General features: G+C 31.9%; 1 protein-coding gene across 3 annotated transcripts in view; it reads left to right on the top strand.

The window, feature by feature from the left end:
* fdxr (ferredoxin reductase) overlaps positions 1-14,331 on the top strand; it is a 20,439-nt gene extending 6,108 nt beyond the window's left edge. For all 3 annotated transcript variants that reach the window (XM_026275997.1, XM_026275995.1, XM_026275996.1), the window contains 9 exons: positions 711-833; positions 2,916-3,029; positions 3,114-3,215; positions 4,455-4,562; positions 4,817-4,901; positions 7,235-7,413; positions 10,877-11,048; positions 12,487-12,660; positions 13,577-14,331. In XM_026275997.1, the coding sequence (XP_026131782.1) occupies positions 711-833; positions 2,916-3,029; positions 3,114-3,215; positions 4,455-4,562; positions 4,817-4,901; positions 7,235-7,413; positions 10,877-11,048; positions 12,487-12,660; positions 13,577-13,707 (1,188 nt within the window). In that variant the 3' untranslated portion in view covers positions 13,708-14,331. The remainder of the gene's footprint in view (positions 1-710; positions 834-2,915; positions 3,030-3,113; positions 3,216-4,454; positions 4,563-4,816; positions 4,902-7,234; positions 7,414-10,876; positions 11,049-12,486; positions 12,661-13,576) is intronic.
* Positions 14,332-19,603: the final 5,272 nt, after the last annotated feature.

Here is a 19,603-nt window from a genome sequence, read left to right as displayed (position 1 = left end):
ATTAAAACTTAGTGTTCTAATGCTGCATTTATATTGACTATATATTGTTATTTGCTGCATGTAGTTTACAAACACTGTTTCATGATGACTCGATCTGATTTGATGTTATAATACCTCCTCATCTCCCTTGTTGTAATATATAATCACTTATTATTAAGATAAGGACTATCTGTTTGAACTTTGCAATTTGCTGGCAATAGGACTTTAGCATTAAAAAGTATTATGGGAAATGAGGCATGCATTTACTGTAACACAATGTAATTGTGTGACACAATAGTGCTCGAGAGTTTCGATCAATAATTACCTCATGTAGGAAATGCAAAAAGAAACATCAGTAAAAATGAGACTATGTTTAGAGCTTGATTACTGCCAGGACAACACGAATGTCTGTCCATGTCTGATTTACAGTAAGTTGTGACTGTCAGTACAGATCCTTCAGATGTTCTTGCATTCATGTGATAGCATCCTGAGTGACACAGTCTTGATGACATGTTAGATACCGTTAAACTTAAAGCAAAAGTTCATCCAAAATAAAAAAAAGAAATTCTGTCATCATTTACTCCCCCTCATGTCGTTCCACACCTGTATGAGCTGCTGTTATTTTGAAGATTGCTTGTAATCAAACACTTGCTGGTTGCCATTGACTTGTATAGTATTTATTTTCCTATCAATAAATTTTTATATATTTATTTTTCATTTGAATTTTCCAGAATGTCATTAACAGTTTTACTCAGACGGCCCAGCATGAACGATGCAGCTTCCATGGCAATGTGAATGTGGGTAAAGATGTGACGATTGACGAGTTACGACAAGCTTACCACGCTGTAGTGCTGGTGAGGACACGAACCACAACACAGCACTGAATTCAGATTCATCACTCACTAAGCGCCAGTTTTGCATAGTAAAAATTTACAATGACAATATACGGTACAGACCAAAAGTTTGGAAACATTACTATTTTTAATGTTTTTGAAAGAAGTTTCTTCTGCTCATCAAGCCTGCATTTATTTGATCAAAAATACAGAAAAAAAAAACGTAATATTGTGATATATTATTACAACTTAAAATAATAGTTTTTAAATTTATTATACTTTAAATTATCATTTATTTCTGTGATGCAAAGCTGAATTTTTAGGAAAATTATCACACGATCCTTTAGAAATCATTCTAATATGATGATTCATTATCAAAGTTGGAAACAGTTCTGCTGCTTAATATTTTTTCAGAACATGTGATACTTTTTAGGATACTTTGATGAATAAAAAAAAAAAAAAAAAAAATATTTTGTAATAACAATATACACTACTGGTCAGTAATTTGGGGTCAGTAATTTTTTTTATTTATAAAATCAATACTTTTATTCAGCAAGGATGTGTTACATTTCTAAAAAGTGATAGTAAAGAAAATATATTATTAGAATATATAGTAATTTTGAATAAATGCAGTTCTTTTGAACCTTTTATTGATCAAATATATGAGACAGCAGAACTTTTCCAACACTCATAATAAATCAGAATATTAGAATGATTTCTAAATGATCATGTGATCGACTGATGTTACATGTGACACTGAAGGCTGGAGGAATGATGCTGAAAATTCAGCTTTGCGTCACAGGAATAAATTATTTTTTGAAAGTATATTCAAATAGTTAACTATTATTTTAAGTTGTAATAATATATCAAATTATTACAGTTTTTTTCTGTATTTTTGATCAAATAAATGCAGGCTTGATGAGCAGAAGAAACTTCTTTCAAAAACATTAAAAATAGTAATGTTTCCAAACTTTTGGTCTGTACTGTATATAAATAAATAACGCATATATATATATTAGGACACTAGTATTTCCAGCATCCAAAAGTGTTTCTAAGTCACTTATTTCTATCTTTTGCTGAAGTGTGTCAGTTGGAAATATCATTTATATATGCAGGCTTAGATTATTCCTGTTTTACATCACATTTACATTTTGCCATGCTTTGACAAGTTACGGTTAGCTTAACACAGTAAACGTAGAAAGGGTTTTATTAATATTATATAATAAATAAAATGAAAACAGATAGGATAGAGCAATTTAGTGTTAGAGGGATTTTTTTTTTTTTTTTGCTTTTGTTAATTGTGTAATAAATAAAAAGAAAACAAATAGATTGAATACAAAAAGCTAGCTAATTTTTTTAATTGATTTTTTTTATTCCACAATCTAATTTGCCTCTTTGCACTACATGAATAAATTACATTTTAAAATGCTTTCAATTAGAAAAAAAACATTGCATAAGTTATTGCATTACTTTACTATTTTTACAATTATAAATGCAGCCACGACGAGTATAAGAGACGGCCCTCAACCTTTTAAACTGCAGTGTGTATCAAACTTTGTGCATTTGTCAAAAACATAAATTAAATCTACTTGCACCTCCTTTTATACTTCTTTTGACTTTTCTAGTCATTGTTTAAAACCGAAGAGAGTGTGCGCACTTAAAATTTGTCTCTCCCCTCACTCAAACTGTGTCCTGTGCTTTCTCAAATCTGTCTGTGCTTATGCGTTATATAGATATTAATTCTGTGTGCCTTCGTCTCACAATAATGCACTCTAGACATTTGTCAGTTAAATAAAACCATGTATACTAGCCAGAGCGTTATGCTAATATTTACATTTTCTGTTATGCATTTGGCAAGTGCTTTTATCCAAGTGACTCATATTTCATTCAAAGTTTACATGTGATCAGTTCATGCACTCAAGATTGTTGCTACAGCTGTTAAAAGTAAACTGAAGATGTTTATTGACCATGAATATGTTTTCTGATGTGAAAGTGTACAAAAGAACAGTCTCCGAACTATTTTAGCATGCCATATAATTGTATTTAATTTTGCACCAAGACTGTTCCTGTAATCATCCTCCTCTGCACCATGTCTTTTTCCAGAGTTACGGAGCTGAAGGAAATCGGTCAATGGGAATTCCAGGTGAAGACTTACCTGGCGTTTTCTCAGCTAAAGACTTTGTCGGATGGTACAACGGACTGCCCTGTAATAAAGAGGTGCATTATCTTCAGAATCGCTTCGGATGTTTTGGTGTTTAATAACCCCCTAAACAAGCCTCTGTTATTTCTTTTGATCTGCAGCTGCATCCAGATCTCAGCTGTGAGACCGCTGTGATTCTTGGACAGGGGAATGTGGCCCTGGATGTTGCCCGAATACTTCTGGCTCCTGTAGAAATGCTGAAGGTCTGAGCCCACTGTGATGATTTTATCCAGATTGGAGAGAGTTATGATACATGCAAAAGTACAAGATGGTAATGGGTTTGAAGTAGTTTAAGGAATTATTTAACTCATGAATCGATCTCCAATCCCTTGTTAATGGTTTGAATCAGTCAAATGACTCATTGACTTCCATTAATCAAACTTGAGTATCTTCTGAATATCTTCTTTTTGGATGTGGATGTGGATCTTAACTAAAACACTCTGCATTGCTAGTGAATCTATATGTGACCACAAAACCAGTCATAAGAGTCAATTTTTCAAAATTGAGATTGAAAGATCATCTGAAAGCTGAATAAATAAGATTTCCATTGATGTAATGTTTGTTCGGATAGGACGATATTTGGCTGAGATACAACTATCTGAAAATCTGGAATCTGAGGGTGCAAAAAAATCTAAATATGGAGAAAAACATCGTTAGATTTGTCCAAATGAGGTTCTATGTAATGCATATAACTAATAAAAAATTAGGTTTTGATATATTTAAGGTAGGAAATGTACAAAATATATTAATGGAACATGATCTTTATTTAATATTATAATGATTTTTGGCATAAAAGAATAATTTACAAATATAACAATACATGTTTAGAGAAGAGTTTTATATTAATAAATTCATAGATAATATAAAAAGAATATCTGCTGATTGGAATAGTTCACTTAAAACTGAAAATTTGTTGGAAATATACTAACCCATCAAGGCCATCCATGATGTAGATGAGTTTGTTTCTTCATCAGGTTTGTAGAAATGTAGCATTGCATCAGTGTCTCAGCAAAGGATGCTCTGCAGTGAATGGGTGCCGTCAGAATGAGAGTCCAAACAGCTGATAAAAACATACACAAGTAATCCAGTCCATCAGTTCACATTTTATGGACTGGAGTGCTGTGGATTATTGTGATGTTTTTATCAACTCTCATTCTGACGGCACCCATTCACTACAGAGCATCCATTAATGAGACAGTGATGCAGTGCTACATTTCTCTAAACCTGTCTAGTGAACAACCAAGTTCAGTGGTCTGAGGTTAAGGACATTTCCATCTTATTTTGTCTTCTGGATGAATTATTTCTCGCACATGAGCTGATAAGCATCACTTAAATTCTGTAATGGCTCAGGAAAAGGTTTTTTTTTCTCAGTAAACCACCCTTTCCTGTTTTGTCTTTGATCATTTTATTTTAGTTTACTGTTCTCTACTCCCTACTTACAGGAAACTGATATTTCCCAGAATTCCCTAGAGGCATTGGCGAACAGTAAAGTGCGAAGGGTTTTGATCGTAGGCCGACGAGGACCTCTTCAAATCGCGTGTACCATCAAGGTATGACTCTCTTGCTTCACTCCCTCGCAGTGAACTAAACACATTTGAGTGACATCTGGCTGTGGATTTGGAAAATAAAGTGGAAGAACCTGTTGATTGAATGCATGAGGGGACAAAAAAACTGAGTATTGCATAATGGAAAAAACCTTATATACTCTAATTTACAATTATAGAGTTTATGTACTTTGCAAATGCAAGGTTTCAAAATGAATGTGTAAGGGAACAGGGCTGTTTATGTTTGTTAATGTCCTCAGGAACTCAGAGAGATGGTCAATCTGCCAAAGGTCAGGGCTGATATGCTGCCCGCTGACTTTAAGGGCATCGCAGAAGTTTTGAAAGGTAAAAACATTCAAATCAAAGCACTGCATTTACATCAAACTAAACCTCATGTCAATCCGAACCCCTGACTTCCATCAGTCAAACCTAAAAGGAGATTAAGAGGTTAATGCTACATTGAGCTCTAGAAATAAAAGCATAAAACTAGTTGAATATAGTGATATTTAATAACTGCTTTAAAGGGGAAGGGTGTGAAACAATTCCTGTCTGGCAATTCTTGGTTTCCAGATCAAATGATCTGGGAAATGAATTTACTCAATTAATCATCTGGTCTGAAGATGCTTTTGAAGTTTGCAAATGACTCGGATCAATTCAGTTTTTAATGTGAGCAGATGTGTACTCTACTCCTTTCATCTTTACTCAAACCATTTCGAGGCATCTGTCCTTTCAGTTTTTGTTGCTGTTTTTTTTTTTATGGTTATTGTAAATTGGTTTAGAATTTTTCTTTTAAGAAATTCATAGTTTTATGAAACAGTGATGCATTAAATTGCATTAAATCAAAAACGACAGTAAAGACATGTTATAATGTAAAAAGAGATTTTTTTTTTTTTTTTTTTTTTTTTTACTTTTAATGATCAAACAGTGCATCACGGTTTCCAAAAAATATATTATGTTGTGCATTTACCCTAAAAATGCTAGTTAATGTTTAATGTAAAATGTAACTTTATAAATAATTGTATAATTTTTGTTCCTTTTTTGTGCATTTCCTATTCAACATTGTTACACCTGTAGTGTAAAAACAACCGGCTACAAAAAATTGCATTGTTATGCTATAATGTCCACAACTTGTATTGTTTCAGTTAGCACAGGTTTTATATTTCTTTTTGAAGCTAACTGATCTTACACCTCAGTAATATGATCTTACGCACATCCTAAATCTTAAGAAATCCTAAACCAAACTGAAAGAAAAAGAAAAATGTATTCTTTGAATTGCGTGTTCCATCAAGATAAGACTCTCTTGCTTCACTCACTCAAAGGCAATAAAACCATTTGAGTGACAGCTGTGGTTGGTTGAAGAGTGGAAAACACGCTTGAAATATATTGTATACTTATATGGTTTAATTGCAAGGGGAAAGTTTTAAAAGGCCCCAGGGAACAGGACTGCTTTGTTTATCTCTTCTGGAAATGAGAGAGGTGGTCCATCTGAGACATTGTGAACAGTTCCTAATCAGAAATCCAAAAAATCCAAATAAAAATACTGCATCAGATAAAGTGCATTTGTTTGCTGTACGTAATTTCATAAGTATACTAACAAGATGGAGTTTTTGAGATAAGTGTCCTTTTCTTTTCTGTCCTTCATACTTTAGAAAACAACATAAAAAATACAGCAAAAAGCATAAATATTGTGAAAAAAAAAAAAAATATATATATATATATATATATATATATATATATATATATACATTTATTTATTTTTTTATTTTTTTAATAACAATTTTCTGTATATTTTAAAGTGCAGCTTATTTCTGTGTCGGTCTTGGCAGTTTTCAGTATCTTTACCAAAGCTTTCTATTTTAGATAAATACTATTATTGAACTTTTTGTTCATCAAACAATCTTAAAAAATGGTACACAACTGTTTTCAACATTGCTAATAATCATAAATGTTTCTTGAGCATCAAATCAGCATATAAGAATGATTTCTAAAGGATTGTGACACTGAAGACTGGAGGAATGATGCTGAAAATACAACTTTCATCACAGGAATAAATTATATTGTAAATATATATTAAAATAGAACATAGTTATTTAGAATTGTTTTTTTTTTTCAGAATATTATTGTTTTTATTATTTGTATTTGTGTTCAAATAAATGCAGCCTTGGTCTGCAAAAGAGACTTCTTCTTAAAATCAATCTAAAACTTTTAAGTGGTATTTTATCTGTTTGATCTGGGAACTACTCAAAAGTCAGATTTGTATTATTTTAAACTTTCTAAATATTCGAAATACATTGAGCAAAAGTACACTTTACACATCCAACTTTGTGCATTTGTGGAAGTATAAACTTAAAAATTGTTCTCACTATTCCTATCCTTTGACTTCAGATGGTTTTATTCTTAAAAACATACTCCTTTTCAAATTGTCAGGGAACAGCAGCAAGCTGTAACAACTTTCTCCACACAATGAGTGACTATTATATAGGCATTTCTGTATTTATGAACCTGATTTTCTGGGTAAATCAACAATGCAAGTCTTTTAAACAGGTCTTAACATTCCTTCTGCTGTATATACTAACTTTTCCCATTGCATTCCTCTGCATTATCTGCATGTTTGAGGTTTAGAATGGGAGATCATTAAAATGTTTCTATGTGTGTGTGTGTGTGTGTGTGTTGATCAGACCTTCCCAGGCCAAGAAAAAGACTGACAGAGTTAATGATGAAAGCCGTAAAGGAAGGAGGAGATGATAAAGCGGAGAAATGCTGGGGCTTGCGCTTCTTTCGCAGTCCTGTTGAGGTTCTCGCTGGGGCTGATGGGAAAAGAGCTACTGGAATCCGATTGGCTCTTAATAAGCTTGAGGTAAACGTGCAAAACTGGATAAGAGCCATGGACGCATCTGAAACCGGATACTGTAAAGTAGGCGGAAAATTGTATGCAACAAAAGAAGCATGTCAAAATACAAATTACTCACAAAAGTGGAAGAAAGTACCTGGATGACGTGCTACTTCTGGAGTGTTTCTGCGTATGATGAACACTTAGCTATTCAATCCCATGTGGGTTTGAAGCAGTAGATGATTTATGAATGATAGTGATGTGATGCAACTGCTGCTGGTTGGTCATGTGAAAATGATATCATAGGGAATTTAGTACATCAAGATTGCATTCAAACTTAAAATAATGTTCGCCAAATGATTGCTTATTTTAAAAAGTACTTACTGAAGAAAGAATGGGATTTGGACATGGCCCATGGTTTACATTTGGTTTGCTCGGTCACCCGTATGCAAATTATTCCATGGTTGATTGGATTATACGTGAAGTAAAAGTAAAAGTAAACAGAATTGACAAAAATTATATATTAATAATTATATATTAATAAATATAGCAATATATTTACAGTGTACACTACCATTCAAACGTTTAGGGTCAGGAAAATAAAAAACAACATTAAATTGATCAACCAACAATTACATTAAAACTTTTATATTGTTACAAAACATTACTATTAAAAATGAAGACTGGAGTAATGATGCTAAAAAATTTGGACTAATCATAGGAATAAATTACATTTTACAATATAGTCACATAGAAAACAGTCACCTTAAACTTTATATGTGACCCTGGATCACAAAACCAAGCAAGTTTCATCTGAAAACTTAATAAATTCAGATACAACTATTAGAAAATCTGGAATCTGAGGGTGCAAAAAAAATCTAAATATTGAGAAAATCACCTTTAAAGAATTCGTAGCAATGCATATTACTAATCAAACATTAAGTGTTGATATATTTACAGTAGGAAATGTACAAAATATCTTCATGGAACATAATCTTAATATTCTAATGATAATTGGCATAATAGAAAAAATGTATACCCCAGCGAATTAAGACTGGTTTTGTGCTCCAGCGTCACATATTATGAAATATTTCATTATATTACTCAATGATTGAGAGGCAAACATGCAAGACAGAACTAGGCCCAAGAATAAGTGACCTGTTAGGATTGCACTTCATTCATTGCACAAAAATGTTCGGCTTAATGTGAGTAATTCATCTACGTGACTTATTTGAAGCACCTCAGAGATCAAAACAAATATTCCAGATGCACAAAATCATTGGTTTCATCTGTTGCTTTCGATTTGCAGAAATGCATCACAAAAGGGTTTTATGTAAACCAACTTTTGTGGATTTATAAGGACTCTTATTCCAAACTGTCTGGATGTATAGATTTATTTAAACGTGATCATAATGAAGCTGAATTAGACGATGTGTTGAACCAGCAGGGCTCTGCCACACACAGTTGTTTCAGTAATCTGAGCGCTAATGTTTTAGCGAGCTTTGTTTTGACCCAACAAGAACGCATTTTTGTCTCCGTTGTAAATCTGGAAAGTCCTGAGAGCAGAAGCATGATGATGATGATGATGATGATGATGATATCTTGCACGATAACAAACCCTGCTTTCTGTTTGGTGCGGAAGTTTGTGGTTTACAGAACTGATTACTACAGCATTAATTGGATGTCAATTTCAATTATTCCTGATTTAATCTAAGACGAGTTTGTAGTCTTAATGTGTCTGATACATCCACATTATTAACTTTCATCGATCACAATACAAATACTCCAGATAAATTAAATAATTGGCACCATAGTTTCAGATCATTTATACACTATACATGCCTGCTTTAATTATATATATATATATATATATATATATATATATATATATATATATTATTATATATATAATTAACTTTTTTTTTTTTTTTTTTTTTTGTCACACTTAAAAGATTCAAATCATCAAACTAATTTTATTATTACTCAAAGATAATGCAAGTAAATACAAAGTGCAGTTGTAAATGATGATTTCATTTATTAAGGGGAAAAAAAGCTGGACCACCACTGGGTTGCAAGTTTTCTCCGTTTGTGTATCATGTCTCTGACTGTGGTTCGCCACAAAGCCTTAGAAATGATTTCATAATCTTTTCCAGACTGATACGTGTCAACTATTTAGTTTGGCATCTGTTCTTGCTTTAGATCAGATTGCAGCATGATGAGTTTCTCTTTAAGCATGCTTCACTTCGTCAAACAGCTTCTCTTTAAGTGATTTCTTAATATCTTATGTGAGGCCTGTGTGTGGCTTGTGAAATGTAACTCAGATTTAAAATAATAATAATGTGGTTAACTACAGTTCTTTCATGATTTAACAGGACTGATTACTATTTCACGCAGAGTCAGCTAGGTTTGGGCAGCTTTTATCCATTAATAAATGAAATCATTATTTAAAAATCTTGTATTGCTGTACGTATGTCTGTCAATTACAGAGCTCTTTAATGTCTTTCATATAGATACAGTACAGACCAAAAGTTTGGAAACATTACTATTTTTAATGTTTTTGAAAGAAGTTTCTTCTGCTCATCAAGCCTGCATTTATTTGATCAAAAATACAGAAAAAAACTGTAATATTGTGATATATTATTACAACTTAAAATAATAGTTTTCTATTTGAATATACTTCTACTACATATATTATATTATATATAATATATTTTCTTTACTATCACTTTTTATCAATTTAACAAATCCTTGCTGAATAAAAGTATTGATTTTATAAAAAAAAAATTACTGACCCCAAATTACTGACCAGTAGTGTATATTGTTATTACAAAATATTTATATTTTAAAAACATAGCTTCTTTTTTTTTTTACTTTTTATTCATTCAAGTATCCTAAGAAAGTATCACATGTTCTGAAAAAATATTAAGCAGCAGAACTGTTTCCAACTTTGATAATGAATCATCATATTAGAATGATTTCTAAAGGATCATGTGATAATGATCCTAAAAATTCAGCTTTGCATCACAGAAATAAATGATAATTTAAAAGTATAATACATTTAAAAACAATTATTTTAAATTGTAATAATATTTCACAATGTTACATTTGTTTCTGTATTTTTGATCAAATAAATGCAGGCTTGATGAGCAGAAGAAACTTCTTTCAAAAACATTAAAAATAGTAATGTTTCCAAACTTTTGGTCTGTACTGTATATATATATATATATATATATATATATATATATTTATTTATTTATATATTTATATATTTATATATAGGACTAGTACATATATACTGTATACAGTTAACTTTGATTTTTTTAATCAATTGCGATTGCTCAATTGAAATTTTCAAGATTTTTTTCCCTGGCGTCAAAGCATTTTGCATTGATTCTTTTATATGAAAACAATAGTTTGTGTTACGTTACATCACTTATGCATTTCAAAACAAGCAGCGAAAGCCGGATGTGAGGTCTGTGTTGTGTCTCAGGGTTCAGGCGAGAGCGCGCGTGCAGAAGTCACCGGTCAGACGGAGGATGTGGACTGTGGCCTGATCATCAGCAGTATCGGCTATAAAAGCATTCCCATTGATCCCGCTGTGCCCTTTGACCCCCGAAGAGCCATCGTGCCCAATGAGATGGGAAGAGTGCAGGACACAGCAGGTCAGAGACGCGAAAGATGTGTGGAGCTCAAAGCCAGAAACCTCCGGAGACGACACAAGAATGTTAATGAATGACTTTCACTTAATTGCCTTACAAAGACTGGAGCTTTTCAAATCTAACCAACGTTGCGTAAATTATGTTTTATGGTTTTTCCCTCAAGTGCAAAATGGTCCTACAAAACATAGTTTGACAAGTATAATTACTATAGGAAAAGAGAGTGTGAATTTATTCTCAGTGTGTTGTATTGTGCGTTCTTATATTCGGCAACAGATGAGTGTCATTAAGTGGGAAACTACATTTAGTGGTCTTTCATGGAAAAGATTTTGTAGGAGTCCAAAAACATAATCGTAAAAAACATCTCCTGAGGTTTCTGGGGTTGAGGCCCTGTCATAGAAAAAACCACACATCTGATAATCTGGAGATTATATTGATATTGAAAGAAGTTTCTTCTGCTCATCAAGCCTGCATTTATTTGATCAAAAATACAGAAAAAAATGTAATATTGTGATATATTATTACAACTTAAAATAATAGTTTTTAAATGTATTATACTTTAAACTATCATTTATTTCTGTGATGCAAAGCTGAATTTTTAGGATCATTATCACATGATCCTTTAGAAATCATTCTAATATGATGATTCATTATCAAAGTTGGAAACAGTTCTGCTGCTTAATATTTTTCAGAACATGTGATGCTTTTTTAGGATACTTTGATGAATAAAAAAAAAAGCTATGTTTTTAAAATATAAATATTTTGTAATAACAATATACACTACTGGTCAGTAATTTGGGGTCAGTAATTCTTTTCTTTCTTTTTAAATAAAATTAATACTTTTATTCAGCAAGGATGTGTTAAATTGATAAAAAGTGATAGTAAAGAAAATCTATTATCAGAATATATATTATTTGATTTTTGTTGTTGTTGTTGAATAAATGCAGTTCTTTTGAACCTTTTATTGATCAAATATATTCGACAGCAGAACTGTTTCCAACACTCATAATAAATCAGAATATTAGAATGATTTCTAAATGATCATGTGATCGACTGATGTTACATGTGACACTGAAGGCTGGAGGAATGATGCTGAAAATTCAGCTTAGCCTCACAGGAATAAATTATTTTTTTTAAGTATATTCAAATAGAAAACTATTATTTTAAGTTGTAATAATATATCACAATATTACAGTTTTTTCTGTATTTTTGATCAAATAAATGCAGGCTTGATGAGCAGAAGAAACTTCTTTCAAAAACATTAAAAATAGTAATGTTTCCAAACTTTTGGTCTGTACTGTATGTAAATATATATATATATATATATATATATATATATATATATATATATATATATATATATATATATATATGTGTATGTATATGTTTGTTCACTCTCGCATTTATAATTTATAATTTTGTGTGACTTATAATGTTTGGGCAGGTCTGTACTGCAGCGGCTGGGTCAAACGCGGACCTACCGGCGTGATCGCAACCACAATGAACGACAGCTTTGATACAGCACGTGTTTTAATTCAGGATATGGAGGACGGCAAGCTGGATCTGTCAGTCAACAAACCAGGCGCCAAAGCGATCACTGCACTTCTGCAAACACGAGGTCAGACACACTCGATACCGAAACCCAGAGACCGCTTCATCCTTACTAAAGTCAACCTGATTAAAAGTGACGTCAGCATACAAATGAGGATCCTAACAGCTGCTGATAGAGTGTAGTTAAGAGCAGGTTTAATGCGTTTTATCAGATTATTGGGTACAATCTTATAATAGTATCAGCATCAGTATGTTTGATGGCATTGTAGTGCCACATTAGAATAATCAGATACCAAAAAATACAAGATTTTGAGGAATATTAATAACATTTTAAGAATAAATCAATGTTTTGTGAGGAAAAATGCTTTGACATGATATTGCAAGAAAAATATCACAAGGCATTAATTCAAATTTATTTTAACATGACAGTAAAATGGCCAGTGTTTACATTTATTTATAAATGAATACATTTTAATTAATAGTAAATTAAATAATTGTATATATTTTTTAAATACAAATTGCATTAACACAAATTGTATATTTTATTTAATATGGCACTAATATCAATTCATGAAAATTAAATTCAAATATTATATTGTGCGTTAATACAAATTGTAGCTTTTTTTCCATATTATTCTAATTTTAATGTTTTTATTTTAATGTTTAATTTTTTTAAGACATTTTTTTTATTAATTTAAAATAAAGTTAACGAGTTATACAAATATTAATTAGACACCAAGGCTCCTTTCTGGGTAAAATCTCGCAGTTGTTTATTGTATATTTCTCCCATTCTCCAGTTTGTATGCATCTTTTATTCTGTGAGCTCGCTGCAGTGCATTGTGGGATTTTTTTTTTTTTTTTTTTTTTTTTTTTAAGAATACATGTTTTTCAATCCAAAGAATGTCTTAGAAAGAACACTACCTCGGAATAACTTTCATGTTGAGACATGCATCTGTGATCACGAGTGTGATGTTTGTCGACAGGTGTGAGGACGGTGCTTTTTTCACAGTGGGAGAAGATTAATGCAGAGGAGGAGAAAAGAGGCAGATCCCTTGGAAAACCCAGGGAAAAACTTCTGGATGTGGACGAGATGCTGAAGATCGCCTGGTCCTGAGAAGCGTTGCCAAGAGCACATCTGAACTGAAATAAAAACAACCAAAAATTATCTCGCCCACTTGTGGTTTTCACATTTGTTCTCTAATTCGGAGCAGAAAAAGATCACGTTTGGCAGAATTTTCGTGTTGCTCTTCTTAACACAATGAAAAATTAGGAATATCGATTGAAAATGTGAATGTGTTATTCACACAAAACTATCATATGACTTCAGACATCTGAAAAACAAAAATGGTGCACAAAATAGGATGTTTTCTTGTGCATTGTTGTAGTTCTTTACTTTCACTGTATAATAAGAGCAGCTGGGTGATTCTTCTAAACATCATCTTTTCATTTCTAGAGAATAAATAAAGTTGAATGAGTAGACGGTGAGTAGACGGACAGACGCACGCTTCATGTAATTTGAGAACTTTTTCTTCATGCTTCATGCTTTCAGATTGTATCAGTGAAGAATGAGTTGTTTAGCTTTGATATCAGGACATGCATTATACATTAATCACTAGCATTTCTCAAAGTGCTTCTGATGCGGTGTCAAACAATGACGTCGAACCGGTCGTTGAACAAATGGAAATATTCACTACCTGTTGACGTATCTTGCCAGAATAAACATGTCTGTGTGAAACGGCTTGAATCCACACTTACTTTTTTTTAACATTTAAATATTCCACTGTAATTATGTTGACATGCTGAATCTAGTTTATGACTGTGTTGTTTGAACATTTAGATTATAACATTAGTATTAAAAACAAGAATGAAGATATAGTCAGAAATTGTTATCTGTTGCTTATTTCAAATTACGTGATGAAAATAGTTGTTAGTAACAGAATCCAGTGTATTACTCATTTTAGCTAATGTAATCAGATTAATTTTGGCATGCATTATTAATAGCATGAAATGCATTAACGCTTTAAACCCCTCGGGACACCACCCTCATGAAGAAAGTCAAAATCAAATGACTAAACAACCACTGAACAGAATAACACAAGATAGGTATCATGAGAATCTGTTTCTGGGGGCGATACTTTAAAAAAGAGCATGGGTACAACTGACTAATAGTGAGGCATTTCATGGAAATTTGGGCTGAAGTTATATGGATTATGCAAGCCTCATGAAGCAATGATTTCTAATGAATCCAAACAGCTTAAGGGGCACTCCTCATCTGTTAGCTGACATACTTTCACAGCTTCTTGGGTCTTATTGCTTTATTTGACCCTGCGATCTCTATAAAATAAGTGGCTTTTTAAAAACTTTTCAGTCTCACTTTTACATTTTTTAGGAGGAGAAAAGTCAGCATTGTGAGATGTAATCTTACAATTGAGAGAATTTAAAAGAAATCTGAATTCTGAGTTTATATATTACAATTTAATGGGTTTTTTTTTCTCTCTCTCTCTCAAAATTATTAAAAAGCTGCAATTAAATAATAATAATAAAAAAACACTTGTAAGATGCAAAGTCCAAATTCTGAGAAGAAAAAAAAAAAAGCAAAATTAACTTTGAGAAAAATCTCAAAATTCAACTTTTTTTTCACTGAATTGTAAGCGGGGAAAGAATCCAAATTGTGAGAAAATGTCAAACTTATAAAACATGATTATGAGAAAAACATTAGCATTGTGATCATCATTAGCATCTTACAATTAACAGATTTTTTTTTCTCAGAACTGTAATTAGAAAAAAAAGCCTGAATTCTGAGACAAGGTCAAGTTATTCAGACAGATTTCTCAAGTTGAACAACAGAAAGTTGCTTTTTTTAATGGATTACAATGTGTATGAACGTGCTTCACTATAAACAGACCATGCACAAAATTTAGCTAATGCACCTATAAAGACAGATCTCAACACAGCTGATAACATGTAGTTTATTACACACAAAAGCCCTGCTGTGATCATGATAGACGCATGTTTAATAAATGCCGAAGGTGTTTTGGGCTCCATCTCTGTAGCGGTCCAGGTATCTGAGAGGCTGTCCGTGAGGGTATTTCTTCTGTGGTGGGTGATACACCGGAGGTCTGTCATACTCAAACACAGGCTCCCTCATACCTGTGAGATATATATAAAGCATAACATGAAGTATTTTTTTTTTCCAGGATCGTGTGTTATAACTGATAACAGATTTTCTACAAACCACAAGTGATAAGTGCTATTTTAAGAAGCAGAAACTAGCTATAAATAGAATGTTAAAGACATTCCAGAAAATCTGTTCATCGTACAGAAAGGGAATTTGTTCTTGCACGTCTATATCTTGTTACTCACTCAGTAGCGTGTGAAAGGAATGAGGTCAAATTTCACCCCCAAAATCTCAAGAAATAAAATACATTGTACTTGAAGAAAAAGTCAGGTTTTTTTTTACTCTTTTATTAATTTTTTATATTATTTCCATGACAGTTTATCACATTTACACCGAGTTCTACTTAGAAAAACAAAAGTCTTCTGCTGATCAACGCTGCATTAATGCACATGTGAATCAAAAAACAAACAGTAATATTGTGAAATTATATTTCAAATTAAATGAAATCTTTTCTATTTGAATATATTTTAAATATATTTAAAGTGATTTATTTATGTGATTAAAAAAAGCAAAATTTTCAGCATCATTCCTCCAGTCTTCAGTGTCACATGATCTTCAGAAATCATTACTAATACACTCATTTACTGCTCAAGAAACATTTCTGATTATTATCAGTGTTTAAAACACTGTTTTTAAGCCGAAACTGTAAAATGCTACCATACAAATGTTTGAGGTGTGTGTGGTTCATAGAAATGAATGCTTTTATTCAGCAAATATGCATTAGATAACATTTATAACGTTAAAAAAGATTCCATTTAAAATAAATGCAATTCTTTTGAACTTCCTGCTCATTAAAGAATTATGAAATTATATATATATCATGACACAATGAAAACTGGATTATGTTGAAGAATCAGCTTTGATCACAGGAATAAATTACATATTCACATAGAAAACAGTTATTTTAAATGGTAATAATGTTTCACAATATTACTAATTGCAGTATTGGTGAGCAAAATAGGCTTAATTAAAAACATTTTAACAATTATTATTATTATTATTATTATTATTATATACTGGATGATCGTGTTTAGGATGTAGATGTATCCATCGATACAAATTGTAGTTTTTTTTTTTGTTTTTTGGATGTTTTTATTATTTTAGAATGTCACTTGATGTCGAATGGATGCATTTTTACATTAATTTAAAATAAAATGAACATGGCTATTATTCAGCTGTAGATATGAATTAAAGTTATTTGACCAAGGCTACACTCTGGGCAAAATCTCAGTTCTCTCATTCTCCAGTTTATATTTATCTGTTATTGAATAGTCTGTTATGTGAGGGATATGTATAATGCTTTGTTTGATCTAGACTTCTTATAAAGAAGCCTTATTATTCTAACTACTGCACCTTGGAAAAACGTTCACGTTGAAACATGCATCTGTGATTCATTAAAATGCTGCCTGTATCGAGAGTTCACGGGGTTTGGTCAAAAGCATTCCGCTGCTTTTTCTGTCTTTGAGCATCTGTTTCGCACATGCATGTTTCTCTGCTGTTGCATCATTTTTATGGTTCAGCAGGAGATAATTGCATCACACTGGGTTTGAACCGCACACACAGTCAGAGTAGGTTTGGGTTAGCATTTTAATGACTGAACAATACAAGCCATGATTTGTCATTGAATGGATTTTGTTCCAAGATTTTAAGCTGTGAAGAATTAATGCATGCATACATCAGTGTTAAAGTGAAAACAGAAGTTTATAATTGGATGTGTGTCAACGGGTGTGAGAACGGTTTCTCTCGATTAGAGAAAATTAATGCAGAGGTGGAGAAAACAGGCAAATCCCTGGGAAAACCAGTGACGTCTACAGAGCTAATGAAAGTGCTGCCAAGAGCAAACCTGATCTAACGGTGTGCTGTCACAACAAGAAATCTGTTGATGTGATAAAAACATCCAAAAATAATATTGCTCTTGTTTACAGTACTGTCTTTCTTCTGTGGAACTAAGAAGATAATATCTGACCCAATATTCTCCTAAACATCATCTTTTAATTTCCACAGATGTAATCCAGAGGAACCATATGATGGTGATTAAACTGATGCACATTTCATATCATTTGTGTATTTTGTTTACTGATTGTAACCGTAAAGAATCAGAATCAGAGTTCCTTGTTAATTAATTGTTTAGCTTTGATGTTAGGACATTAGACTTACAATAATCACTAGGGTTTTTCCTGAGTTCTCCTGATGCAGTGTCAAACAATGAAGCTGGAACAGTCCTTAACCAAATAATGCACGTAAGCGGCTACCTGTTGACATATTGTTATTATTGCTTGTCAGAATAAACAAACATGTCTTTGTGGAAAAGCTTGAATGCACACTGATAACATTTTGCATAATACATAATACGTGTAATTTGTTATGACTGTAGTTTTATTTAGATTATAACGCAAGTTCAGGCCTGATAAAAACAAGAATAAATAATTATGAAGATAAATCTAGTCAGAGCTGGGTGGATTACTGATAAAGTGCAATCCATTACTCATTTCAAATTGCATGACACAAATAGTAGTTTAATAACATACTACAGTACATTACACATTTTAGGTAAGTACTTTTAGATTACTATTGACCTAACTCGTTTATCACAATGATTTAAATGGGATAAGCCTGTACCATACCAACATAAAAATACCAAGAATAAGAAAATCTATTCCATTTGTTGTTATTAACAACATGCTGTGCATTAAACATTAGATTACGTCAAGGTTTTCCCAACTGGGGTTTGTGAAGGAACTGCAGGGGGTTTATGAATTTAATGAAAAAGCTACTTAATTAAATCCTAGAAATTTTAAATGAAAATAAATCATTTTAGAATCAATCGAAATAAAAAAAAACAAAACATATATTTTGTGTTACCTGCATGTCATGTGACCATAAGTGTCAGAAAACCAAAGAGCATGTAAATGTGATACTTAATTATTAAAATATTGTTTTTATTTGTTTTATAATTTATAGTGCGTAATAAAAGAGTAACTGCAGTCTGATTACGGGTATTTTAACGTGGGACGAAAGTAACAAAGCGATTTTATCAGAGCCTCTTACAGCATTTGCATGCCAAGGTATGACGTCATGTTCAACACGCAAGCCTTGACGGAGCTGAGACATATCACGTGATTGCGTCATCGTTTCCAGCAGTTAGGCTCGTGGGAGTATCTGTCGGGACGAAAGTAACAGTTGTTAGTTTTGTCCCGCTAAAGTGACAAGAAGTATTTATTTTGTTTCGGTGCATGATATATTGTGAATTGCTGTGTCTTGCATCAATTATTAAAAATGTTTATGTGATATTATACCAAAAGAGTATGTCAAGAGTGAGGGTCATGAAGACAGACAGAGGTCTGGTTTTATCCAGATGTTTAGGAGAGGGTGTTGTTTCTGGACATAGAGGAACATCACTCTCTGAGCAGCTGCTACTTCGCATGTACCTTAGTTATATTTAGGTTTTAGCCATACCTTAGCTTTTAAACCTCCACCGATGAATTTGCATTGTTTCTATTTGTTTAAATGCACATTTTGAATTTATGCATAAAAATAGCCGTTACATTTCGTTTAGAATTTATAATGTGCTAATGTTTTTATATTGTTCATTGTGTTTAATTATATATATATATATATATATATATATATATATATATATATATATATATATATATATATATATATTGAAATTGCCAATAAAAACAATATTTAAAACAATTCAAGTTTGTACAGTCGGGTTTTGAGACATTTGATGAAACTTAAATTTAAAATGAAAATGTAAAAATGTAATTTAATTTAAAAATAAAATGCTAAAATAAAGGACAAAATACGTTTACAGTTACATATTAAC

Source organism: Carassius auratus, chromosome 12, assembly GCF_003368295.1.
Source record: "Carassius auratus strain Wakin chromosome 12, ASM336829v1, whole genome shotgun sequence".
NCBI lineage: Eukaryota > Metazoa > Chordata > Actinopteri > Cypriniformes > Cyprinidae > Carassius > Carassius auratus.
Note: the sequence above shows the minus strand (reverse complement) of the source record. Positions and strands in the feature narration are given on the sequence as shown.